Source organism: Pleurodeles waltl, chromosome 6, assembly GCF_031143425.1.
Source record: "Pleurodeles waltl isolate 20211129_DDA chromosome 6, aPleWal1.hap1.20221129, whole genome shotgun sequence".
NCBI classification, from domain to species: Eukaryota; Metazoa; Chordata; class Amphibia; order Caudata; family Salamandridae; genus Pleurodeles; species Pleurodeles waltl.
In genome coordinates this window covers 932,923,105-932,949,451 of record NC_090445.1, presented here as the reverse complement: position 1 = coordinate 932,949,451, position 26,347 = coordinate 932,923,105, and the positions used below count along the sequence as shown (strand labels likewise).

Here is a 26,347-nt window from a genome sequence, read left to right as displayed (position 1 = left end):
AAGTTAGGCTCTTGTGTCTCATTTTATCTATCAGACTACAAGTCCCAGAATCCTTTGTGACGGAAATGTAAATTTCCAATTTCTTATTCACAAACAGTGGCCCATCACTGCTGTTGATTTCATCTTACACTTTCATATGGCACTGTGAAATGTTCCTGAATTAGTTGACATCAGATATGTCTTGTAATTATACTTGAGTAAATATGTGAAAAGGTATACATACTCATCATTTGTTGTTATTGTCTGTTGACTTCTTTTTATTTCCACATATAGCCAGAGTATATTTACCCAGTGGAGCAGAGGTTCCTGCACTTGCAGGGAGACAACATCATGGGACAGATCAATTCATACCATCAGTACAAACTGGTATGTTAATATTGTCAGAAGAGCGACCCAGTTACTAAATTGTGATCAGACAACCCATAGATAGATTACATAGAATCCATCAATAGTCTCACACATTTGAACTGAAGAAGGATATGCTGTTCATTACATGTGTCAAATAGAATGTAAACTAAATAAACTCATGGAATTTTAAGACCTGTGACGTTGGCCACAAAAACACATACTACAGCTATCTCCGCTCCACATAAAGGTGTGACAGTCAGGCTCCACACACTGGGACGATGGTATACCTAGGCAAGTACACTTAAACATTACTTTATTGAAGGCTCATAGTCTTAGAGTTTGGATGATATGTCAGCTGAAAGTAGTGTGTGTCTAATATCCGTGTTGCCACTTATCTCCATATGGTCATATATGGCTCATAAAAGGATATTTCTTCATAACATGTTGGCTAATGAAAGGATGACTCTACACTTGATTTTAAAACAATATGGTATGTACCAAATTGCTTATATTGTCTCATCTAAAGAAGAGTAGCCACAACTGTGTTGAAAGTGTATACCTACGACATATACATGTAAAATGATTCACACCATCCTTTGTAATGATATATGGATATGTGTGGTACATTATAGCTGCTGTCAGTACTTCATCAGTTAAACAAAGTATTTCATCCAGGGATTTGGAACACATTCTGTCTGGAGCAGTTAGACCCACTACCATCCGTCCATCAGGAACGTGGGCCATATAGGTGTTGTGAACTATTGATTCCCAAATAGTGCACAATAACTAAATTCTTGTGAAAAAATAGCAGAAGTTGCCACTTTTTTGAAGCTTTTGATGTTGGTGTGTTATATGTTCCCAACATAATCAGTTATGCTTGTAGTAGATTTGTATGCTCACATATAATTCATGATGTACATTAAATATGGGGTTATGTCCTTCTGAAGCTGCTGGATTGAGGACCATGTCTTCCACCACACAATCAAGGAGCCAGGTTCAGCAGCTGACATCATGGGGGAATATGAATACCACACAGAGCTGTGACTGGTGCTGGTGAGCTTGATTTTGCATTGCACATCTGCATTGAAAACCTCAATGCAACAGTGTGAGCTGTCCCATATAGGGTTAGACATACAAACCAGGTCACATGTGGAGCATCAGCCCTTGTGTTGTAGTACATGATAAAAAAATGTGCAACCTCTTTTAGATGTTGAGTTCAATGAGTCGCTTGATGAAGCTGAACCGTCTACAACGGGGAGGCGGCAGGTAATCCAAGGAGAGAACCCGATCCCACTCCAAGCAGCAATGTCAGCAGCCAGCACTGCTCAAGAAGAGAAGGATGAGGAGGAAGAAGATAGGGATGAAGAAATGAACAGGTACTGCTCGTGGAGGAGGACCTGGATTTCCAGTGGTGCATTGTTGGCCCACTAGCAAATACTGAAGCCTACATCAATCTGACCAGCATTGTGCCTCCCACTTCACCTCTGAGGATTGGCCATTCCTAGCAGTTATCCAACCAGCTATAGCATCCCCCTACCCCAACATTACAGTCACCTCCTCACAGCCCTCACGTCCAAGGTACAAGTCTCCTATACACTCCTCCCATTATAGTGCATCCCAGGCCTTCTCTGAGGCATCAGAGGGACCTATCACCCCTGGTGAGGAGCAGATATCCCTCTAGCCACCAATCTCCTTGCCACAGCCCTCCATGTGCCACCCCTCCCTGCGATGGTAGACCCAATGTTCATATCAGAGGCTGTCCCATGTGGATGGAGTTGGCAGATGGTTTTGGTGGCCAGTGGGAGAATACATTTTTCAAACAACAGGTTGATGTTAGGCAGGACATTTGTGCCATAGGGGTTACTCTGTCCGACATTTCAAACTTACTACAGGAAATCTTTCGGTTGACTGACAGATAGACCTGTGTCGTGAACAGGATTGATACATTTAGCCAAGACATGTCAAGGGGGCAAAATGGTATCATATTAATCTATAGGGAAGAGAGTGCAAGTTACCATGCCTTGCCCATGAAAATGATGAAGGGCATGTTGAAACTGGTTCAAAGTCTTCCTTCATGGTCAAAACATGTAGGGTGACCCAACCCACCTATCTGTACAACACCCCATCCAGCCACCTGTACTACAACATGCACAGGTGCCCTCACACCTGCACAGCCGTCCCATGCACATGCCCCCTTCACAGTCAAGTCTTCCCTTTACAGGCATGCATGCACATACCCCCTACCAAGTCACATCCCCCACCCATACAGGTACCCTCACCCCCTATGCAGGCACACCCACCACATGTACAGACATATGCACCACACTCAGTCATACATCAGCACCAACACTGTAAACCTTCATACTCACAGAGATTCTCACCACTACAACTGTGAAGTCGCAAGAGAGATCCCCCAAGATCACTGCAAAATATAAATACTCTCAATATTTGTAAATAAAAAGTTATTTTTCACAATTCAGTACTGAGTCAAATAATAGTTGATGATGGTCAATTGGTTACTGTTGTAAGCCATTGATGTGACAATAAATGTGTGTGTGAGTAAAACATGTAAATTGACAGGACCACCTCTGTAACAAGGTATCATGTTAAATGCATGGGTAAACCATACTGTGAATCCAGCATTCATAATGAAAAATGTAAGACAGAGATGGTGTTCAAGAAAAATATAGTTATTGTAGAAAAAAAATTATATTAAAAGAACTTAACAATAGAAAGGGAGAAAGGAAATCAAATAACATCTTCTGACAGAATGGACAAGGGAACTTGGAGGGAGTTTGGCAAAATAGATAAAACCTGTTAGAAAGTGTCAGGGTTACCAGTCTATTTACAAGGGGTAAAAGAAATGTCCACGGTCCAAACATTGTCCAGTCACTAGCCAACTCACTGTCATTCTTCACCACAATTTTCATATCCTCTGCTCGTGTTGACTCTCTTTACCTGGCTGATGCAGGAACAGACACCCCACAGGAGTGTGAAACATGAGAGGTAGCCGGGGAAAAAGAGAGGGAAGACATACTTGGGAATACAACAATAGTGGGCTGGGTGGGATGTTGGGCCAAGGCAGACCATATGGATTCACCCAAGGAAGTGATGGAGTAAGTAAGGTTGTAAAAATGTCCGCACTATGCGTCTCGGAACATGTGTATCTCATGCTTCAGCTCCTGGAAGCCCTGAGAGATCCCAGTCCTCACATCTTCACATGGCATCATCACTTCCTGGAATGCAGCCACAGGAGTAACAACACACGGAGTGGTTTAGGTTGAACATGAGGGGTATTGAGTGTCAGGGGTAGATGCCTCCCTCAGCTCAACTGGGCAGGCACTTGGAGGGGGAGTAATGGCAGGGGGTACAACTGGAGGCCCAGATTGACAAGAGTTAGGGAGCAGTCTGTGGCAGGCCCAGATAGTGTTGGGGCCTTCTCCAGGGACACCATTTCCATATCAAGTTATGTTGGCCAAGGAGGGACCTACATTCTTCTCCCCCATGGCTGGTGGTGTCCCTTTCAACATCCCCCCCCTTCAGTGTCCTCAGCCTCCACTTGATCTGATAATGCTGATGGTGTTGGCTTGGTCTGGGTGGACACACTACCTCTGCCTGCTTCTTGGTTTCCCTCTCACTGGTGGTATCCGGAGGACATGCCTGCGGGCTAGTCATGGATCTCTTTTTTTTGTGTTATAATTTTTTATTAATGGTAAGAACACGGATTGATACAGCGTTAATGGACAAAGGATGATAATTCCTGTACATTGTAGTTCGGAAGCCGTCCAAACCTCGTCTCATATGGAACAGGGTAGACCAGATACATTCAACAGCATTTATAAACAGTTATTAAAAGACGATGATGGTTGGAAGGATAAATATTAATAATGATGGGGGGACAGGTACAATAGGGGTGGGGGCAGGTAGGGGGCACAGGTCGTGGGGCATTATGCTACTAAAGATGACATCTGGCACTATGCTTAGGGGATCAGTGTATTTGTAGTGTCCGCAATGCACTCGCGGGCAGTATGGAGACAGGAGTCTTCTTTCGGTATTGCGGCTGCGTCTCACAGAGACCCGTGATTAAAGGTATGGGTTGCAGAAGGAGAAATCGAGACGGGGGTGGGTTGTCAACTGCAAAGGATGTCTGGCAAGGCTGCGCATGATTGTACCGCTTAGGCGCCGCTCCAGAGAGGGAGGGGGGTGCGGAAACCTGAGGAGGTTCTGGACAAGGGGAGGGTGGGTAGGTCCGGGAGCAGGTTTGCGAGTGAGATGATAGGGTGGGGACACATGCAGGAAGAACCGTTCCCAGACCAGAAACTATCTCATGAGGTAAACTGAAGGGTAATGAAGTAGTACTGTAGCTCTGCGTCGCCCCTGGAGAGATACTCACTAAGGTCTTTGCGGTGTTAAGGGAGACAGCCTTTCTTGCCTGGAGAGGGGGGATAGAAGCGGAGAAAGGAGATAAAAAAAAGGTGGGGATAAGTGAGATAGAGAGAGAAGAGGGGGACTGGTGTCAGAGAGACAGAAGAGAACAAAGTAGGGGGGAGATGGGGGAGAGGGGGAAAAGGAAAGAGGGGGGAGGGGCTAAGTGGCTGGTGACAGGGTCCCCAGAGTGACAGGCCTAAATCAGCCCTAAGTAACTCCACCTTCTGGGTGAAGGGGGGGAGGGGAGGGAGAGGTGGAAGATGCTGATGTGGGCCCAAAGACAGAAAGAGAGAGGGAGAGAGAGAGGAAGAAGAAGAGAGGTATCTGGAACGTGGGAGGGGGTGTATGATGAAAGAAGCTAGCGGCAGGCCGGATGTGGTGGGGCTTCCGCAAGGAAGGGGGCCCATATCTAAGCAAATAGATCAGCCTGGTCCTGGAGGTTATAAATGATTCTCTCGTGTGCAGCTATACGAGTCATTGCTACTACCCATTCCTCCGGGGTTGGGGGGTAACCGATCTCCAATGTTGGAGGATAAATCTTTTTGCGGTTGCTAGTGCTTTATGTAGCAGTCTTCATTGTGGTTGTGACAAGGCCGGTAGAGAGTCCATGTCGTGCAGTACGATAAGAGAGGAGGATAGGAGGGTTGGGAGCGACATGGAGCCCACCAGAGTGCGTTCCACAGCATTCCATAAAGGCCGGAACGACGGACAACCGTTGAGGATATGAAGCAAATCGCAGTGTTTTTCCGTGCAGCGCCAGCATTCCGCATGCGAATGAAGGCCGATCCTGTGCAACTTCACCGGGGTCCAGAACCAATCGTGGAGTATCTTGAAGAGACAGAATTTTAAGCGGGCTTCGTGCATGCCTCTGTCCAGCTCGTCCACGATGTCTATCCAATCCTCCAAGTCAAAGGTCCGCTGTAGGCGGTTTGCCATTGTAGGTGTAGTTTGTCCAGGACAGGTTGGGAATATTGTTGACTTGTGATGACCTCATATAGGCCAGCCATTACTCCTCTGTGTTTCCTCCACGTCTTCAGGTAGGTCACCACGGGGGAGGGTTGTAGTCCCCATCGGGTAATGTCAGTGTGCTGTTGCATACAGTGTAGGAGTTGCACGTATCTCCATTCCTGTGGTGGATGGAGGTGGAATTCCTCCTGCAGCCTGGCGAAGGGTTTGAGCTTGCCGTCCTCTAGAACCTGGGCTAAATGATCAATGCCGGCTTCCTTCCACTGTGGCCAGTTAAGAGCCGCTTCACCTGTCCGCAGACTGTCGTTGAGCCATAAGGGGGCCTGGGAGTGGAGGAAGGGGTGTACCCTGAGCAGGCAGTGGGCCCTCTGCCATGCCGCACGTGTCGCCTTCAAAATCGGGTTCAGATCACTAGGGGATGGGGGATTTGTGCAATAGAGCCCATCAAGGCCTCCACCATGGGAAAGCAGCACTTTCTCCACAAATATCAAGTGCAGTGATTCTGTGGGACCGGACAGAGCGGCAGCCAGTGGCGACAGGTGTAGGGCCAGAGCGTAATGCTCCACCGACGGGAGCCCCATTCCCCCGTGGGATTGGCGTGCTATCAGTTTGGCTGACGCCAGTCGTGGGCGTTCAGAGCCCTACACTAAGCCCTAATTGCTGCATCAAGAGAGGCATTTGAAGGAGTAGGAGGCTCAAAACATAGGTGAAGCGCGGTACAATGACCATCCTTCCCACCTGTGTCTTGCCCCACATGGAGAGGCCTAGATGGGTAAATTTTTCGAAGTCAAGTCTCATGCGCACAATTAGGGGGTCCAGGTTGTCTAACAGCATACGCTCTAGGCCTTGATGAAATAATACTCCTAGATATTTGAGGCGTTTCGTAGTCCATCAAAATTGGAAGCCCAGTAGTGCGGATTTCGTCGTCATTCGTGAGAGGGGAAGGGCCTCGCTTTTCTCCTTATTCATCCGGTACCCGGAGAGGGGTGCAAAGTCGTCAATGATCTCCATCAGGGCGGGCAAAGAGTGCTCCAGGTCAGTTAAGGTTAGAAGGACGTCGTCAGCATATAGTTAGAGTTTAGAGGTGCCGCTTGGTAGAGGGAGACCCGCTATCGAGGGAGAGGTGTGTATGGCAGCTGCCAGCGGCTACAGCACCAACAGGAATAAGAGGGGTGATAGGGGACATCCCTGCCGGGTCCCTCCGCAAACTGGAAAGGCATCCAAGAGGAATCCCCCACAGTTGTCCCGTGCCGTAGGGTGCTCATAGAGCAGGCGGACTTTGGAGACAAACTGGTCCCCCAAGGCGAATTTAGCCATCGTTGCAAATAGGAATGGCCATTCTATGCGTACAAACACACCTTCTCGGTGTCCAAGGACAGTGCTAGCGTGGCCTCTGATGCATTCCTAGCCTCCCAAAGGGCATGGCAAAGGTTACGAAGGTGAGTTCTGGAGGTTCGGCCCGGCACAAATCCCACCTGGGTGCGATGTATTAAAGATGGTATTACTTTACGCAGGTGATTCTCTAGGATGCTGGCCAGTATCTTAACATTGAGGTTCAGGAGGGACATGGGTCTGTAGCTACTGCAAAGCAGGGGGTCCCATCCTGGTTTACGTATGACTGCTATTATGGCGTTGTTGGAGATCACGCCCTAAGAGCCCGTCTGACATGCCTCTGTCAGCGCTTTGTGCAGGATATCTAGCGTCTCCTCCCCCGCCCATTTAGAGAATTCCGTAGGGAATCCGTCATCTGTGGTAGGGGAGGTCAGAGATGACCTGCAAGAGTTCCTGCCGGGTGATGTCCCCGTCCAGTAAGTTACAGCCCTCATCAGAGAGCGAGGGTAAGGCAATGTTGCTGAGAAAGGCCTCGATCTGGGCAGGAGAGGAATGCGATTCCGGAGTGTAGAAGTGTCGGTAAAAGGTCGCAAATTCATTGACTATCTCCTGTGGGTGCGTGAGTGTCTCTCCCGTACAAGCTTTGATGGCCGGTATAGCTAGGGTCGCCGCTCTTTGGCGGAGTTGTGCTGCTAAGAGGTGGCCAGCCTTCTCCCCCTGTTCGTAGTGTCGTCCCTGCAAGTGCTGCAGCGCATATTCAGCCTGAGAAGTGTATAGGTCGTTCAAGGCCATGCAGGCACGTTTCAATCGTCTACAGGTGGAGAGGGAGGGTTGGTCCATATATTGTCGTGTTAGGCACCTGATGTCGGTTTCCAGGGTCGCTTGTCGTGTCTTCCTGTCCTTGTTTGCCAGGGCAGCGTCATGCATCATGTGTCTGCATATGGTCGCCTTGGCCGCCGCCCACGTGACCCTCTTGGATTCCACTGAGCCGAGGCTGTCCCGGACATAGGTGGATGCATGCGCTCGCAATTGTGTGGGGATCGGTAACGTTGGACAGCAAATCGCCATGGCTTGCGGCCCGGGGACAACAGGCCCAGCTGGACGGCCAAATGGATCGGGAGTGGTCCGAAAAACTTCCATCTAGTATGCAAGCTTCCTGTGTGTGCGCCACTATGCTGTGTGAGATAAGACAGTAGTCCAAGCGGGATTGGTGCCGTGAACTGGTGACAAAAAAGTATATTCCTTATCAGCCGGGTGTGTCAGTCTCCAGGGGTCTACCAGACCGTTGTCCTGCATTATATCCGACTGTAGGGCCTTGTTGCTGTTATTAACTATGTCCAGAGGCCCCGTCCTGTCCAGTATCGCGTCTCTAGTTAGGTTCCAGTCTCCCCCAATTACGTATTGAGTGGCCTCAATTTCCATCAGAAGGCGGTTGATGCGCAGGAAGAACTGGCATTTTGAACTGATTGGGGCATAGATGGAGCACACACACAGAAGAGCCTCCTAGTGTCAGCTTGGCGAACACGTATCACCCCTCCGGGTCAATCCAGGACTTGGTGATGGTGAGAAGTTGACTCTTTTATTGTAAGATCGCAACACCACATTTTCGTGGAACGCTACCCCCTGTGTTCTGCGAGGAGGGGTTGCAACTAAATAACGCTGTCCCTACCCAATCCCGACACAGTTTGTTAGATTCAACCCTGTCAAGGTGTGTCTCTTGGAGAAGGGCCTCATCAGTCCGTTTAGAGTTGAGATATGAGAGTTTTTTCTTCTGTTTAATGAAAAGGGTTGGGCCATTGACATTCCAAGATATGACCTGTAGCAGCGTGGGTAGTGATGATGGAGGACTAGCCATGAGGGGGGTCCAGAAGTGGCGGCAAGGGTGAGTAAGGTTTGGGAACAGAGCAAATTTGCAGGGGAGGATAGATATCCATATAGGAGAAAGACGTAAAGGTTGTGGGCAGGGTGGATGGATAGAGATGCAGGGGATGAAGCGCCCAAGGGGTCCCGGCTGCTGAAGAGAGGGGATGATGTGGGGGAGTGGGTGGGGTATGTGGGAGAGAGGGGGGTCAAGGGTAGGAAGAGAAGAGAAAGATAGAAGGACACCAGGGGGAAGGGAGCAAGGGAGTGGGAGGGGGAGGGTGAGAGAAAGACAGGGAAGAAAGGAAGGAGAGAAAAGAGAGAGAAGAAGGAGAAAAAAAGAGTCAGGAGAAAAGTGGTTGGAGGAAACCCAAGGGGTACAAGATTAGCAATACAGACCTCAACTCGTGGAGAAAAGAAGAAGGAATGGGGGGAGGAGGGTAGGAGGGAGCAGAGCAAAAAGCCCCATAAGTCTTAAACTGTGATCTGCGGGTCTAAGCCTGAACCCAAGGAGCCCTGGTGCTCAGCCAGCAGGCCCCCAGCCGGGAGGGGAGGCATAGGGCCGTCTAGACCCATCAATACAAATGCGGAATGGCTGTAGAACCGTAATAGCTCAGTGAGTCGGCACATAATGGGAGTCAGTGTAGCGCAGCAATACGGGAGGACTGGCATGATGGAGAGTGCCACAGCGAACGCTGCAGGCTGCCTGTGAGCGGGGTGGGGTTCTGAATAGGGGGGGAGCAGGGGCCATTGTAGTGTCAATACTGCTGCACGCGTGCGGGAGGGGAGGAGTGTAAATGGTGGGAGGAGCGGAGAAAGGTGCGGAGTGGGGTCACGTGAACCATGTGTAGCACCTGTCCCCTGTCATCGTAGTTCTTCATGAGTCTCCAGATTCCTCCCCCTGGGGTGAAGGTCTACAGGGACCCAGTCTGACCCTCCGGGGCAGGGCTCTGGGAAGAAGTGTTCTGGGTTGCTGCAGGTAGATCCCGAGGTGGGGTCGGAGTGGTGGTGTCCATGGGCTGGAGGCCGTCCAGGAAAGAGCGCAGGTCCCCAGGTACATAGAAGTCTTTAGACACACCATTTTTTGTGATCCACATTCTCGCCGGTTCGAACAGGCCATATTTCACCTCCATCTGACGCAGCCTGGGTCGGAGGGCCAGAAATGCCCTCCTACGCTCATTGGTCTCTTTGGAGAAGTTTGCTGTCATCCAAATCTCCTGTCCGTCCATCTAACAGGGCCTGTGGGTTCGTGCTCTCTGTAGAAGTTGGAGGGTCTGCGTGTGTTGCAGGAGGTAGGCTATGATCAGACGGGGCTGGTGGCTGTATCGGGTCACTTGGGGCCTAGTCTGTGCACTCTTTGAAACTCCAGGGGGGGTTGAAAGTAATGCCAGTGGGCTTGGGTAGGGTCTCCCGCAAGAAGGAGTGGATATCAGAGCCCTCAATGGTTTCAGGGAATCCTAGAAATCAGACGATGTCTCTCCGGCTCCTGTCTTCTAAGTCTATCATCTTTCTGCGGAGATATAGGAGTTCCTGGTCTCATTCCTGGGATGAAGCAACCTGGGTTTCCGTCGCCACGCACTGTTCTAGCCCCGTCACTCTGGAATGAAAGCCTGCAATATCTAGGTGTATGGATTTTGTTTTTGTCATCAGTGAGGCCGTTGCGTTGTCCATCTCCTCCAATCTACGACCCACCGCTGAGATCTCTTGGAGAATACGGTCCATGGTTGACTCCTGTGCTTGGTCTGCCATGGTGTGGGGCCGAGTGGTCTGTTGCAACTCCAGGGGGGGGTGGCAACTTTCAGTGTAGTAGGGCTTCGGAAAAAAGCAGTTGTCTCACTGGCTTGCCTGAGTTCTTACTCGACGACCTGCCGCCTGGCATCGCTGGCCCCACGTCACGACTGTGGTGCGATGGTGTGGAGGGTCAGGAGTCTCTCACCTAATGCTGGTGTAGGTTAGAGCCACTGTGCGGTGATGAACAGATGATATGAAGGAGGTGGGAGGAGGGTTCTCGTCCCTCCTGGCAGTGTATCTGGTGGCTAGCGGAGGCCAGATGAAGCTTGTGGCAAAGCTCGTGTCCAGAGAGAAGGGGAGGTTTTGGCTCGAAGGTAGGTAGGTGCCCACCTATTGGGGGGAGGTCCTGTGATGGGAGCTGCCTTCTCCTCTTGCAGAGATTTTGACACCCTGCGCTAGTGGGAGCATAAATCCCACAATATATAATGGACCAGCTCCTGACAGGTGCTGTGGCCTGTATTCTGCCTTCCCCTGCCCGCTATGCTCCGTGGGGGGGGGCAACACGCAATGTCCAGTCGCAATGGCGCAGAGAGTTTCTGGTAAGTCTGGTGGGCTGCGTGTCCCTTGAGGTATCTGCGCAGTGAGAAGGAGGGCGAGGGACTTGGGAGCTGGAGTCAAATGTCATCATTGTTTCATCGCTGCTGTTGTGCTATCCTTTACCTGTTTTTGCCAGTAGAGATTGTCAGATGCTCACTCTAGGGCAGGGCTCCTCGCCGTCTAGGAGGTAGGCATCTGGCCCTCACCCCCCTCGCAATGTCCGATGCTCCCGCGTCCTGGGGTTCTCCTGGCTAGGCCTTGTGCAAGGGGGTTTTTTCGAAGAGAAAGGGGGGTGGGTTGGGAGATAGAGAGCTGCTGAGAGCATGGCCACTGGTGTAGGGGGCGGCCTTGTAGCAGGGCCCCTCCTTGACGTGCTCCTCTTCCTGGGTCACCAGAGCACTCTTGGTCACCCCTTTTTGCCGGGCAGGAGCGCCCCCTGTGGCCTGGGCACAGATCTTGTCCGGGCATGCCCTCCTCTACCAATGTGAGAATTTCAAGCTGCCACCTTCCTCTGTCTCCCCAGTTGTATCGCTCCGGCGTAGGCCCAGGAGCCCCCACTCCTGGAAGAGGGCCCCCCCGGGAGAGGGGGAGCCTGAATGAGGGGATGAGGGAGGCGGTGTCGTAGGCCACATCCGAGCAGGCCTCGTTGAATAGGGCCTGCAGACATGTTCCATGTTTAGGGGTCGCCCCTCCCCATGGCGGTGCCCCCCGGTCAGCCTTCGGCGGTGAAGCGAAAAGGTACCTTGCCCCTGCCGTGCCCCCACTCCTGGCATGAGGCCCGGCGCATCGCAGAGCCCTTCTTCTAAACGGCCATCAACCATGCCCCAGCCATGGATCTCATACTGTCCCTGGCACTCTACAGAGGTCCCCTGGCAAGCGTGGTCCACTGAAAATGAAGACAAACAATAATGTGGTTGGTGTACAATTTTTGATGAACAGCAGGACCTCATAACTCAATTGCTTACTGTGTAATTCTTTGATCTCACTAACCAATATTATGTTAGTTGGACACAAACGTAGGTGTACTGTCACTGTATTGTCCCGAAATTACTTGCACATTAACATCTCTCTCAACTGTGGTCCGAATTGTAAGAAAACATGGCTTTTTCAAATGTCCCTTCCACTTTTTGCCCCCAGTTGGACTACTAGAGGCTGGTTTTCTGACTCTGATTGTGCCCTTGACTCTGATAACCAAGCCCAAGGCCAGTGTTCAGTTCAAAAAGTATATGATAATTAGGCATAATTACTTTAGCCTCTGACAGCCTACCTCTAAGACCCGCACATATGGTAGAGCATGTAGGTTTAAAGAAAGAATATGAATGTTATATACAACTCTAATCTCATCTCAATCTCTCATCAAACATCATATTTTTAAGTTTCTCGCAAGCACACGACACACACCTGTATCAGTGCTTAGCATCCCCCCACCCACCTCCAACTGAAAGTCATTAGCCCAACATCCAATCCCAGCCTGGTTGCATACATAAACTCAGAGCACTAAGGCCCTCATTACAACCTTAGCGGGTGCCTTCGCTGGGGGGCCGCCAATGCGGCCGCACTCCCGCCGCGGTAATCACGGCCGCAACACAGGAGCCGGCGGTGTTGCGGCTGTGCGATGGGTGCATTCGCAGACAGTAAAAAGCTGCACGGGCCGTGGCAGGGGGCCCCTGCACTGCCCATGCCGGTGGCATGGGCAGTGCAGGGGCCTCCAGGGCCCCCGCGACTCCCCGTACCGCCAGCCTTTTCCTGGCAGTTCAAACCACCAGGAAAAGGCTAGCAGTAGGGGGACTCGTAATCCCCTGGGCAGCGCTGCGGATTAAAACCGCCGGGACGACAACGGCGGGAAACCGCCGGTCCCGGCGGTGCGAAGTCGTAATGCCCTGTGAAGCACCTCCAGCCTGTTGGCGGTGCTTCCTCCGAAACAGCCCTGGCGGTCTTGGACCGCCAGGGTTGTAATGACCCCCTAACTCTTTCAGATCTTACAACATGTTGATGAATGTGTTAGTCGGTTTACCTTTTGTGATGTGTCAAAATGATATGAGGAGTAGGAAGAGAAAGAAGAAAAAAGAGAGGATCTTCAGGCAAAGGATTAATCTCCCTGGGATGTCCAGCCAGAATATTAGGTAAATATACTGTTTTCCCCCTGAAGTCATCTTGGACATTGTTTGTGAGTGGGAACAGGATCTTGACTCTGAAACATGTCTCTCCCACACCATCCCAGCCTTTGTCAAAAAGCGACGGAAATGCTGTGCTAAAAAAGTATAAATATGGGCCTATAGCTCTACATACATATGCCACATACACTGGCTGGAATTCAAAGGATTCTTGAAGAACCAGAACCTTATGGGCCTGGCGGCGCAGGGTACGCCTAAAATCTCCTTGGATTCACCTGCCTCAACTAACAGAGACACGGGACACTCTGTCAGGCGTAAAAGATCAGATTTTATTAGCTGCAGCTAGTACAGTTGTCCAAGAAGTACACAAGGTATGTTCTCAGGAGACTGCCACTTTACTTTGTGGCGCACAATCTTATATACCGTATAAAAACCATTTATTAACTACATACACTCCCAGAACACATAGAAAGGAGCCAGTAAGAATAATGTAAAGATAGAACAGAGCCAATAGAAATGTCGGAAAACAAGACAGCACCAATAGAAGGAATTGGAAAACAAAGTATCAAGTGACTTAAGGTTGCCTCCCCTCCAGCTGTGTTTGTCACCCCTCCCTTGAACTAATTCATTAACCGATCCACGACGAAGTTGCATGTGGTGCGATAAGTTTGTGTGCGTTTGGAGGACAGTTGTGAAATGAGAGAATACTAGCAAAGGACAGCGAAGGCCAGACGATAAGATAAGATCGACGGAGAATAGTGTGAGCCTACAGATAGTTGAAACAAGGATTAGAAAACCAGACAGGGATTAGTGTACTCGGTCAGACCTTAATACCAGCCTTGTAAAGATAGAGGCAGAAGGCTGTTTTGAACACCATGTTGCAGAATAACCAGAAAAGGCAGAATGGACTTTGTTCGCTGTGCTGCCTGAGTGAAGGCAACATAAAATGGCGGCGGGCCACAAAATGGCGGGTCGATACGATCGTATTAAAAATCGAATTTCCTCATTCTAGGGATTTCTACCTCTATTCACTCATGGGGTAAGTGCAATTTAATGCACTCATTTGGCACTTCAGCCACCTCACCACAATGCACACATTGTCCCCAACAGACACCGCTGGCACGTGTGTGTGATGCAAGTGGCTGCTTTACAGCTGTGCATGCAGTGTCCCAGGCAGTACACATGACAGCTACATTTTCTGCATTTTACCTCTTGCCCGAAGCTGGCAGCAGGAGATTTTGGCAACATGTGGCTTCTGGGTAAGTACTCAAGCACCAGAGAAGTCTGATATTTATACTTGTTGTTTTAATACACAAATCATTATAAATTATGAATCCTTTTGACACATAAATGAGCACCAACAGATACTGCATGTGCCATTTCATACATTATGAACTCTAAAGATGCAAGAGGGTCATGTATAAATATTTCCTCAATTTCCTTCTCTGATGATGCTGCATATGCACTCATGCCTCATCTTCTCATCATACAGAGCTGTTTCAGACAAATATTATTAAAAATGTAACAAATTAAATACTGTGTATTGCAATTAGAATCTAATGTTGGTGTTTGTGAAACAGTAGTTGCGGCATGACATAGTGAGGCCAGGATTGTTCACCTTTTTTGGGTCATAACCTATTGTATCATGTTGGCTAGCAAGATGCCATAGTAATACATTACACATTCTTTCTATCTCCATCTTGCATATGTGATGTACTCAGACATAACTGAATGCACAATAGTAACCATCTGTGTGGAGTTGTGTTTAGGATTTGTAACATGAATCATATGAATGTATAGGTTTTGAAAATATTGTATATTAGTGTGTGCTGTTATTCATGTGGCAGTGTAGCCATACACCTGTCATACCATGGTGCAAGTTTATCGGTGTAATGCCATTATATGGTCATTCTTTGCCATCCTCACCTTAAAGCAACATCCTCTGCCTTTCTGCTGCTCTGTTAATCATTTCTGCCCCCAACATGGCTGAGGCACTTGAAGAGAAGGCAGCCCCTTTCAGTGAGACTGCATTGAATGTCTTAACATTTAATAAGTACCCTCAGGTATATGGGGGCCCTGATGACAGCGCACACCCAAATCTGGTGGTGCACTGCAGTGCAGTGGGTGTATACCAGTGGCAGGGCACATTGAGCGGAAAGCGCTGGGGAGACCTGTGAAGATGGGCCCGTATTAATGCCCAGGACATCATCTGTCCTCCCAACCCCACTCACAGAGGCCATGCATTAGTCCACTGTACATGAGGGTCCTGAAGACAGCCTTGATGACCCTCCATGCTCAACTGGAGGAGTTTGAGCAGCAGAGACCTGATAAGTGCATGAACTGCACTATGTGTCTTGAAGTATGATATGAGTGGTGAGAGAGATGTACCATCATGCGTGTCACCTTTCACCTTATCAGAGTAATGGCTGCAGTACTTATCATGTACCTGCATAATTGGAGCAAATTAAATGCTGTCTTCTAAGGGCATTCTGGGACTTGTGTTCTAAACAAATCAGGGGAAATTTCCCTTATCTTAGCATTTCTTTGAAAGAGTACACTTACATAATCATGACTAGTGAACTAAGGGCCTTATGGCTATTGTAGGCTATCAGAATGAATGTCTGGGAGACTGTGCACTGTCAGTATGTGCAGTGTTTGGGGGTTGTAGGTTGTATCATTCATGCTTTTTTTTCCATGATGACTATTATTGTGAAATAAATTAAAAGCTGACATTGCTCAAATATATGCAAACATATTCAAGGTGTACAACAAACACACAATCCGAAGAGTTCCACATATGTAATTTCAAACATTTAGGTAGCTGTTTTAAGAAGCCCATTTACAGTATGAATGAAACTGTCCTGTCATGCAAAATGTGGCCATTACCATGTTGAGTGTCTGATGTTGCCAAGGAAAATGCAAAATATCGGAATCATGACTTGTCAAGGCCATGTTTGCATGTGCATGTTTCACTATGCTACATAACAGATGACAGTTGTTAATATGTGTGTCCACTTTTAGATGTAGACATATCCATCCAGACAGTGTACTATATTCACTTGTAAAATTCCATTAGAAGGTAAATTACCTACTGCTAGCAATAACACCACAATCCGAAATATGGTCCTGTCTAAGTTCCAATAAGTGAATTCTTGATCAACCGTTGGTGCCTTGGCTGATGAGCAGTCAGGATTAACTCAGGAGACAAGTGTGTAAAGCATTTGTCATTACCAAAACACTAAATTTGTATGACACAACACACAATAAAAATTCAAAACAAATTTATAAAAATAGAGAATACTTTTATCTTTAAAATTACACCTAAACAAAATAATCCAGTGGAAGGAACCGGAGATGTGAATTTTTTAAAATGAAATGTAAAAATATGCTTTCTAGCACCAAAAAGTGAAAAGTGCCAGATCCGGCTATCTAGCCGCACTGGACTGGGACCTATTCAATGTTTTAGGCTAAGTATGATGGAGCATGGGTTGGAACTAATGAGTGGTTGGGGCCAGTCAAGTTTTTACCTTTGCACGTAGTCACTTTTTTGGTACTTTTTCCCTAAAAGTCGATTGAGTCTCCTCATTAGGCCAGGTTCCAATTCAACAATGGTGGCTTGATTCACTGCAAGGCCTTGGTGATTCCTGGAGGCCTTTGCTCTCGCCACTGACAGCGAAGAGCCCTGGAGCTTTCAGCAGGGCAAACCTGAATGTCAGGCGGAGCTGCAGTTCGATGTCATTGGCTTGACTTTCGTTGTAGGGGTCGATCAACATATGGAGCTTTGTGACAAAAGTTGTCAACAGAATGTCTGTATTTTCTTCAAGAAGATCTCCTTTGGGTCTTTGAGGGTCCACTACACCAGACAAGGGTCGGGTCCAGAAGCTCTGATTTGCCTCTTATGGGACTAGAATTCCCACAATGCACCTGGTCAAATCCACAAATTTCCAGGTGGAGCTGGTCAGCTGGGCTTGTCTTGATGCAGGTGGATTCTTGAAGTTCTTTTGTACCAGTTGTTTTCGAGGAGTCCACTTCCTGGGAAAGGTGGCATATTTCTGTCCCAGAATGCACTTCTCAGCAAAATTCAAAATGAAGAAAATCTCTTCTGGCAGATGTGGCTAATTGTTCTAATTTAATTAGAGAGGCTCCCATCTGGATAGGGGTGCCGGAAGTGGGGCTGCAACCTGTTTGACTAAGTATATTTTTACCCATGGTTCTAATTATGTATTGTATGTGCATATGTGTGTGTATTCATGTGTGTGTGTGTGTGTATGTATATATATATATATATATATATATATATATATATGTATGTATGTATGTGTATATGTTGTTTCTGTGCTTGGCATGTTCGTGGGTCATTGCATGGCTCCTAGGTGGTTTGTTATACTAGATATCTATGAATTCCTGCTCTCATCTTATCACACTTATCTACCCATCATCATATGTCATGTCTCTATCAAACTATCCTCCATTCTCACTCTGACTCATCCCAAATCCTTTCTACTACTTTCATCTCCTAAATAACTCTGCCTACGCTCTTCCCTCCGCTTCCACATCTAACTCACCAAACCTCACTCTACTACCGTGACCTCCCACACAACCCTACTAATTTCTCCCGCATTTATCTCACCCTGCTACTATGCTCTCCCTAACCCTTCTACATACTCTTCCCTCCTCCATCCACCTTTACTCATCCCAAGCCTTTGGGTTGAGTAAATTAAGGATATACTCCCAATTAACACTTTTGGATTTCTTTCCTCCTCCACCCCTCCATTAATCCAGTCAATCTAACTAACAAACTCTCATATCCGCGGCTCAAATTAACTCATAATAATACTAAAACTGTACTCATTATTTCCCGATACTAATCCATCACTAATTCTTGTTGCGTTTCAGAGTAGCGCTTCGACGCCTCGTCAGGAGTAGTAAGCGCTATATAAATATGATTACAATTACAATACAATACAACATGGTGCAAAGGGTGAGATAGCATAAACAAATGAAGTTGGGGGTGGTGGTATGGGAGAATGGTAGTTTGCACCAAAAAATTACGTTAGTCTAGTTAGATTAAAAAAAGATGACTCTAACCAGCCTAGCGTCATTTCTTGACACAAAACCATCCATACCGCATGACTCCTGTCTTATAAAAGACAGGAGTTATACCCACCACCTAATTGGCCAGCACAAGGGACAAGGGTCCCCTGGGCATGGCCATTGCACCCTGTGCCATGTAGGGGTACCCATTTCAGGGCCCCCAATGGCACTTTAAAAGTTTTCTGAAATACTTACCTATACTTACCTGGAATGGGGTCCCCCATCCTGTGGTGTCCCTCTGGTGTGGGTGGGGATGTTCCTGGGGCTTGGGGATGGCACCTGTGGGCTCTTTGCATGGTGTTGGGCCCTGGAAATGGGTCCACAGGTCCCCTAACGCCTGCCAGACACAGGCATTAAATAATGGTGCTAAGCAGGCTTAGCGCCATCATTTAGGCCCGCCTCCATCCTATGCACCATTTTCACACAGGAGGATAAATAAGGCACTATGGCCTTTGAGTCAGTTTTTGCATCTCAACTCCAATATTTTGGTGCTAGACTAGTCTAGCGTCAAAATTTGCGCTGGATTCACGTAAAAAAATGACGCTAATTCAGCCAAACAGAGTATAAATCTGGGCCTTATTGTCTTAGTTCCATGTTAATTTAAAACATTGTTAACTCATGCACACAGCACCTGATATGGAGTCTTATACCCTAATATGAGCTAATAGTCTTGGCTGTAGAAAGCATTCCTTTAAGAAGGCGCACTGCACTTAACCCAGGCACGCTTTTGCCACTTCCTAAAGATGAAAATGTTGATGAGAAAACTAATGACTTTTATTATGATTCCATTGACTTTACAGTTATATACCAAGACAAAACATTTAACAATTATCACTCAAGTGGGTAGATTTTATTTTGTGAGTGGCACATTTTTTAGTGACCAGCATGGGAACATGCAAGCAACATATGCAGTTTGTACATTGACATACATTGTGGAGGTATTCAATTTAATTTTGCAGTGGTCCATGATTTTGGACATTTTGGTTCCATCTGGGGTTCATGACATTCCCTGGAACCCTAATTGGAAATGCCTCACAAATGTTTGACTTGTTGACTCTTCTAAAATTGCCAAAAAGGATTGCTGTTGTAAAGTGTGCTGCACGTAAGAGTTGCAGTGCCATGGTTGTATTTCTATTATTTCTAATTAGTTTATCCTTATGATTTCTTCATAGGCAGACCTTGTGTTAGTCCCCTTGGAGGATAATACAATGATTATTTTGTTTATGCTAATGCCTGATTGACTAACTAATTACTATTTTATTTCCGTGATGCTCATATGTTTGAATAAACCCATGAGGTTTTAACCTGGAATCTTGGTTCACACATGTTTGTTTATTAGCTTTGGAATAAGTCTCACAAAGCCTCTCTAAGTCTTACAAAGACTCTGCCAGTCCCTGTCTTGTTGGTCAACCATCTTAATTAGTGAATTAGAGCATTAATATGCCCAATTCCAGGCTTCTAATGAATACTAAAAAAAACTAAAAATTTGACTTTAATGAACAGAATAGTTTGTCATCTGTAGTCAGACATGTTGTGAGGCAAAACAGGATATGCCCAAGGTACAACTGTATTTGTGAACATAGCTGAAAATATTTAACAACGGAAACATGTCAACTTTCAACAACATACAATCTTGATGAAAAATCATGTTCCCAAACTTTCAAATAATTGTGTAAAGACATTTAGGGTCGATTTTTAGCTTACTGTCAATTGTCATCTAAAAAGCTGTTTCTTGGGTCTCTAGTTTGCAGAGATATGCGCCCTGTCCAAGTAGGGACAACAGTCCTAGTCAGAGTAAGTAGGAAACATACCCTAACCTATGCTCACACTCTTGTAGTTTGGCACAGAGCAGTCAGGCTTAACCTTAGAGGTATTTGTGCAAACTGTAATTACAGTAACACAGTGTAAAACACCACAAAAAGACTCCACACCAGCTTAGAAATATAGAAAATATTTATCTGAACAAAACAAGACCAAATTGACAAAATCACAATCAGTAGAAGTCGAGATATGAATTTTTAAAGATTAAGGGGGTCATTCTAACCCTGGCGGTCGGCGACCGCCAGGGCTAAAATGACTGAAGCACCGCCAACAGGCTGGCGGTGCTTCCTTGGCCATTCTGACCGCGGCGGTAAAGCCGCGGTCAGAAAAGGGCAACCAGCGGTTTCCCGCCGGTTTACCCCTGGCCCAGGGAATCCTCCATGGCGGCGCTGCTTGCAGCGCCGCCATGGGGATTCCGACCCCCTTACCGCCATCCTGTTCCTGGCGGTTTTCACCGCCAGGAACAGGATGGCGGTAACGGGTGTCGTGGGGCCCCTGGGGGCCCCTGCAGTGCCCATGCCACTGGCATGGGCACTGCAGGGGCCCCCTAACAGGGCCCCACTAAGATTTTCAGTGTCTGCAAAGCAGACACTGAAAATCGCGACGGGTGCCACTGCACCCGTCGCACCCCTTCGACTCCGCCGGCTCCATTCGTAGAAGGGGGTTTCCCGCTGGGCCGGCGGACGGCCTTCTGGCGGTCGCCCGCCAGCTCAGCGGGAAACCCAGAATGGCCGCCGCAGTCTTTTGACCGCGGTGCGGTCATTAGGCAGTTCCCCCGCCCGCCAATGTAGGAATGACCCCCTAAATGTGAAAACAGTGCTTAGTAGTCACTAGCATTCAAATGGTTAATTGAAGTTGCAAGTGACCGGTGCAATTTCAAAATCCAGGCAGACCATGATGGAGGGTAGGCCGGCTACAGAACCTTTGCAAAGCCCATTGAAACAGTACCTTTGATGGAGCAAAGCGTTTACACTGAGGGCTTCATTGCTCAGTGATTTCCAAACAGCCAGGTCACTGCAACGTCATCGGGCTCCGTTAAAGTGAATGTAATGCATCATTGTATAGCCATGCAGAGCATTGTTGTTTGGCTGTGCAAGCTATGACTCCACTGCCATTGAGCAGCTGCTGTGTCGGCATTGGGGAGCACTGTAGTGAAATTTATCAGGCACTTGAGGTGATGCACTAGTTTTTGAAGAAATCAGCTGCAGAACCATCTTCTGAGGCCCAGGACTGGAGGGGTTAACTCAGGCAATGGTAGGACTCATAGATAGCAGAGTCCAGCAGCATCAAGAGAGTTGCACTCAGTCTTTCATGTCCCTGAGACTGAAACTGAAAATACAGGGTGCAAGCCAATAAGCCCTTGGAGAGTATTGGGTTCAAGGATGTAGAGAGCGGGTCCATAACTTCACAGTGCAGGAAAGAAGAAGCAGACTGTTAGACTTGGCATCCTTGGTGTGGTCTCCCCTAAATTTTTGCCTCTGTTTCCCAGGTTGTTAATGTGTGCTGGGCTCTGTTTTGCCGTTTTTGTTACTCAGGGCACTTTATCACTGCTATCCAGTGCTAAAGTGCAAGAGCTCCTGTATAAAATGTGTATGTTGGCTTTCCATGATTGCCATATTTGACTTACTGGTAAGTCCCTAGTACAGTGCACTAGGGGTGCCAGGGCCTGTAAGTCAAATGCTATTAGTGGGCCTGCAGCACTGGTTGTGCCACCCACCTTAGTAGCCCTGTAAACATGACTCAGACCTGCCACTGCAGTGTCTGTGTGTGCAGATTTTAACTGCCAATTCGACTTGGCAAGTGTACCCACTTGCCAGCCCTAAACCTTCCTTTTTCTTACATGTAAGACACCCCTAAGGTAGGCCCTAGGTAGCCCCATGGGCAAGGTGCAGTGTATGTTTTAGGTAGGACATATATTAATGTGTTTTATATGTCCTGACAGTGAAATACTGCCAAATTCGTTTTTCTCTGTTGCAAGGCCTATCTCTCTCAGAGGTTAACATGGGAGCAACCTTTAAATATGAATAACGCATAAATTCCCTTTGGGAGCAGATAGACATGTGGAGTTTGGGGTCTCTGAGTTCACAATTTATAGATACATCTTTTAGTAAAGTTGGTTTTAAGATTGTGTGTTTGAAAATGCCACTTTTAGAAAGTGGTCATTTTCTTGCTTAAACCATTCTGTGACTCTGCCTGTTTGTGGATTCCCTGTCTGGGTCAGTTTGACAGTTGGGCTGTTTGCACCTCTCTCTAGACAGTGACACAAAGGGAGCTGGGGTGTAGCCTGCATATCCTGATGAGCCATCTGTGCTAGGAGGGAGTGGAGAAGTGGTCACTTACAACTGAAAGGGCTGTGCCTGCCCTCACACAATGCAGTCTTCAACCCCCTGGTGTGTGTCTGGGACCTGCTTGGGCAAGGCAGGATTTCACTAACAAGAGAGACTTTCCACTTCAAAGGCCAAAATGGGTATTAGAAGAGCACCCAAAACCACAGACTTTAGAGGACTTCTGGACATCAAGAGGAACCTCTGCCTGAAGAAGAGCTGAGGAGAAGTGCTGCCCTGCCTGTGCTTTGTGGAGCTATCCTGCAGTTGCTGCTTCAGCCTGTGCAAGAGGACAAAGACTGGACTTTGTTGTGCATTCCTGCTTGTGAAGAACTCTCCAAGGGCTTGTCCTGAGCTTGCCTCCTGTTGTTGAAGTCTCAGAGCCATCAAAGACTTCTCATACCAGCACCTGGACTCTCTGTTGAGACTCTTGCCCTGCCAAATGGTGCCCTGCCAAGTTCCTGGGGCCTTGGAAGGTGAAGCTGGCAGACCAAGACTGAAAATCCATGCACAGACGCTGTGTGGGGAAAAGATCAACGCACCTTCCGAGACGCGGATGAAAAATGATGCGCCACCAGATTCGCGGCAGAAATCGATGCTCTACCAGCATCGCGCCTGGAAGATCGACGCACTTAGCTGGAAAAACAAGACACGCTGACCTAACCGGAGAAGGAGAAATAACACACTGTCTTGCTTGCGGGTGAGAAATCGACGATTCAATAACCTTTTATGATGCACGCTCGCCCGGGTGTGTGATTTTGATGCAACCCAGGTGCTTTTCAAAGCTAACAGTGTTTTTACTATTAACTAAAGGATTTAAGACTCTTTTTGCTTAATAATTCCTAACTTGACCAGTGTATGTTGGATTTTTGTCATTTTGGTCTTGTTTTGTTTAGATAAATATTATCTATTTTTCTAAACCTGTGTTGTGTCATTTTGTAATGTTTTCACACAGTTACTGTGTGTGTTGATACAAATACTTTACACCTAGACTCTGAAGTTAAGCCTACCTGCTTGTGCCGAGCTACCAAGAGAGTAAGCGGGGGTGATTCTCCTTTACCCGGACTAGAGTGAGGGTCCTTGCTTGGACAAGGGGTAACCTGACTGCCAACCAAAGGGCCCATTTCTAAACACATACCGACACAGCAAAGCAAGTAGCAAAGTGACAGTCCCTCCTACAGCACATCACAGTACATAGCAAGCAGTAGGCCAACACAGTAATGCAGTTGCAGAGGGGTACAGTAGCCCTTGGTCCTGGTAGAATGTCCTTGGTTCCAGTAAAGTTCTGATTTGGTGGGGTTTCGGGTCCAGTACTGATACCCAAATGTGCCTTTGAAGTGGGAGAGAATTCAAAGAGGGCTTTGAAGCTCACAAGGATCCTGCCCTTCCCTCCCTGGCTCCAGATACTCTAAAGGGGTTATGTGGCCCTTTGTGTGAGAAGAAGGCACAGCCCGATTCAGATGTAAGTGTCAGCTCCTCCCTCCTATCTAGCCCAGGAAGACCCATCAGCCTGGTGATGGGCCATCAGGATGCAAATGTCACACCTAAGCTCCCTTTGTGTGTGACCGTCTAGAAGAAATGCATAAAGCCAAGCTATCATCCCCCCCAGTGTGCCAAGTGCCATTTTCAGACTTACAATTCAAAATCCGACTTCTTGCTTTGCTTTGATTTTAAATTGTGAGTCCAAAGACTCCACACTACTTATTTCTCTATTTTTCCAAGTGGAAGTTACACTTAAAGGGTGCTTCAAGGTAACCCCAATGTTAACCTACAGGAGAGATAGGTCTTGCAGTAGTGAAAAATGACTGTAGCAGTTTTTCACTGCCAGGACATGTTAAACACAAAAGTTAATTTCCATCTTTTTAAATATGGCATCCTGCCCCTGGGGCTAACTAGGGCTTACCTCAAGGGTGACTTATATGAAAAAAAAGAAAAGATTGGGCCTGGCAAGTGGGTACACTTAGCAGGTTGAAATGGTATTTTAAAACTGCACACACCATCTCTGCAGTAGCAGGCCTGGGACATGTTTGAAAGGCTACTCTAGTGGGTGGCACTATCAGTGTTGCAGGACAACTAGTAGCATTTAATTTACAGGCTCTAGGCACATATGGTTCACCTGCTAAATTAAAAATGCAAATTGTTGACACACTAATGTTACCATGTTATAAGTAGAGAGAACATGCACTTTAACAATGGTTAGCAGTGGTAATGTGCCCAGAGTCCTAAAGTCAACAAAATGGAGGTTAGAAAACAAAGAGGAGGAAGGAAAAAAGGTTGGGGTGATCCTGCAGAAAGGGCCATTTTTCAACAATCGCATACATGCATGAAAAAGCATTACTGACTCAAAGGATTTGTAACAAATTAATGTCCACAGTAGCTGCAATTATCTGGGACAGGATGATTTCATATTTAAAAAATGGTGCACTGAAGGCCTCCATCACTTTTATCAAGTTTCTACATATGGTTCTGTGATGTATGGTTCTGTGAACAGGTTTGGTCACAAACAGTTGAACGATTGCACAAATAAACTGAAACATTAACACTTTACACATATGTGCATATGGTGCAGGTAAACCACAAAGGTCCCTTTGTAGAGAAAATATACTTTATTTCAGGATGACTCAACTGTTTCTATCCCTATGATGTAGCGACGACTGGGAGAACTTTCCTGAACTGGTTGCCATTCACAGTGGTGTCTTACATTTTCTCTCCGATTTACACTGTAAGGTAAAACTGTCCTTGTAGCAGCAACATTTCACATAGCTGAAGACTTCAGCCTATATTCCATGTCTCATAACTAATGAGCAACTCAGATGAAAAATAAATCTTAGTTTTTGCATTGAATGGAGAATAACAGCATATTTGGAGTTGTGGGTGCATTATGGTGTGTGTACAAATAATGATTTGGAACGTATCTGAAGTTATGAATGAAAATAATCATTAACTATACCCTCAGTATGCAAAATAAAAGAAAATGTTAAAATGTCCTGATGAGTCATCAAATGGTTTACTATCTTGTCATTTATTCGGTTTTGATAGCATTCTTGGCATTATTTGATCAAAGCTGATGACAAGCTTTGTGTCACACTGCTTGTCTATTATTCAGTATCCGCTGCACTTCTTAGGTCTGTCGTTAATGTTTCCTTTTCATTGGCCTTCTCGGTGCAATATTGCAGTCCGATTCATGTACCTCATGCATTGCTATGGCTTGGTGATAAAATTGTCTCTGACGCGGATGCACATGTATACTCTGAAGATTTGGGATTCATGGGTACGGTTCACAAAGGTAAACTTAGACCTAAAGTCCAAGTAAGAAGAAAAGTCTGACTTTAGACCTAAAGTCTAACTTTACTCGCAGTAAAGTTAGACTTTTGGTCTAAGCCTAAGTTTACCTTTATGAATTAGGCCCCATATGTTTTACAGAGGAAAATACGTTCTCCTTCTGTTCAAAATATTTTATTGAATTTTTCCAAACTGCAATACCAAAAAGACAGAAATAAATAACAGTAAAATATGTTGCCCATCTAAAGTAACACCTTACATTTTGAGTGAAATTCAGTAAATAATAATATCCATTCATATAATAATAACATAAAATAAATAATACATTACAAAACATAAATAGGGCTCCTTAAGTAATCACAGTTAATACAATTATAATTGGTTGGGTGAATCAACAGCTGTAATATATTCATCAAAAGTTTTACTGATTAAGGATTTGATAAAGAGATT

At 46.8% G+C, this 26,347-nt stretch overlaps 1 protein-coding gene across 1 annotated transcript in view; it reads left to right on the top strand.

The window, feature by feature from the left end:
- The window catches only part of LOC138301718 (submandibular gland secretory Glx-rich protein CA-like), a 55,788-nt gene extending 51,555 nt beyond the window's left edge, over positions 1–4,233 (top strand). Inside the window, exons 6-7 of the mRNA XM_069242232.1 lie at positions 1,556–1,724; positions 4,122–4,233. Coding sequence (XP_069098333.1) covers positions 1,556–1,724; positions 4,122–4,233 — 281 coding nt within the window. The remainder of the gene's footprint in view (positions 1–1,555; positions 1,725–4,121) is intronic.
- Positions 4,234–26,347: the final 22,114 nt, after the last annotated feature.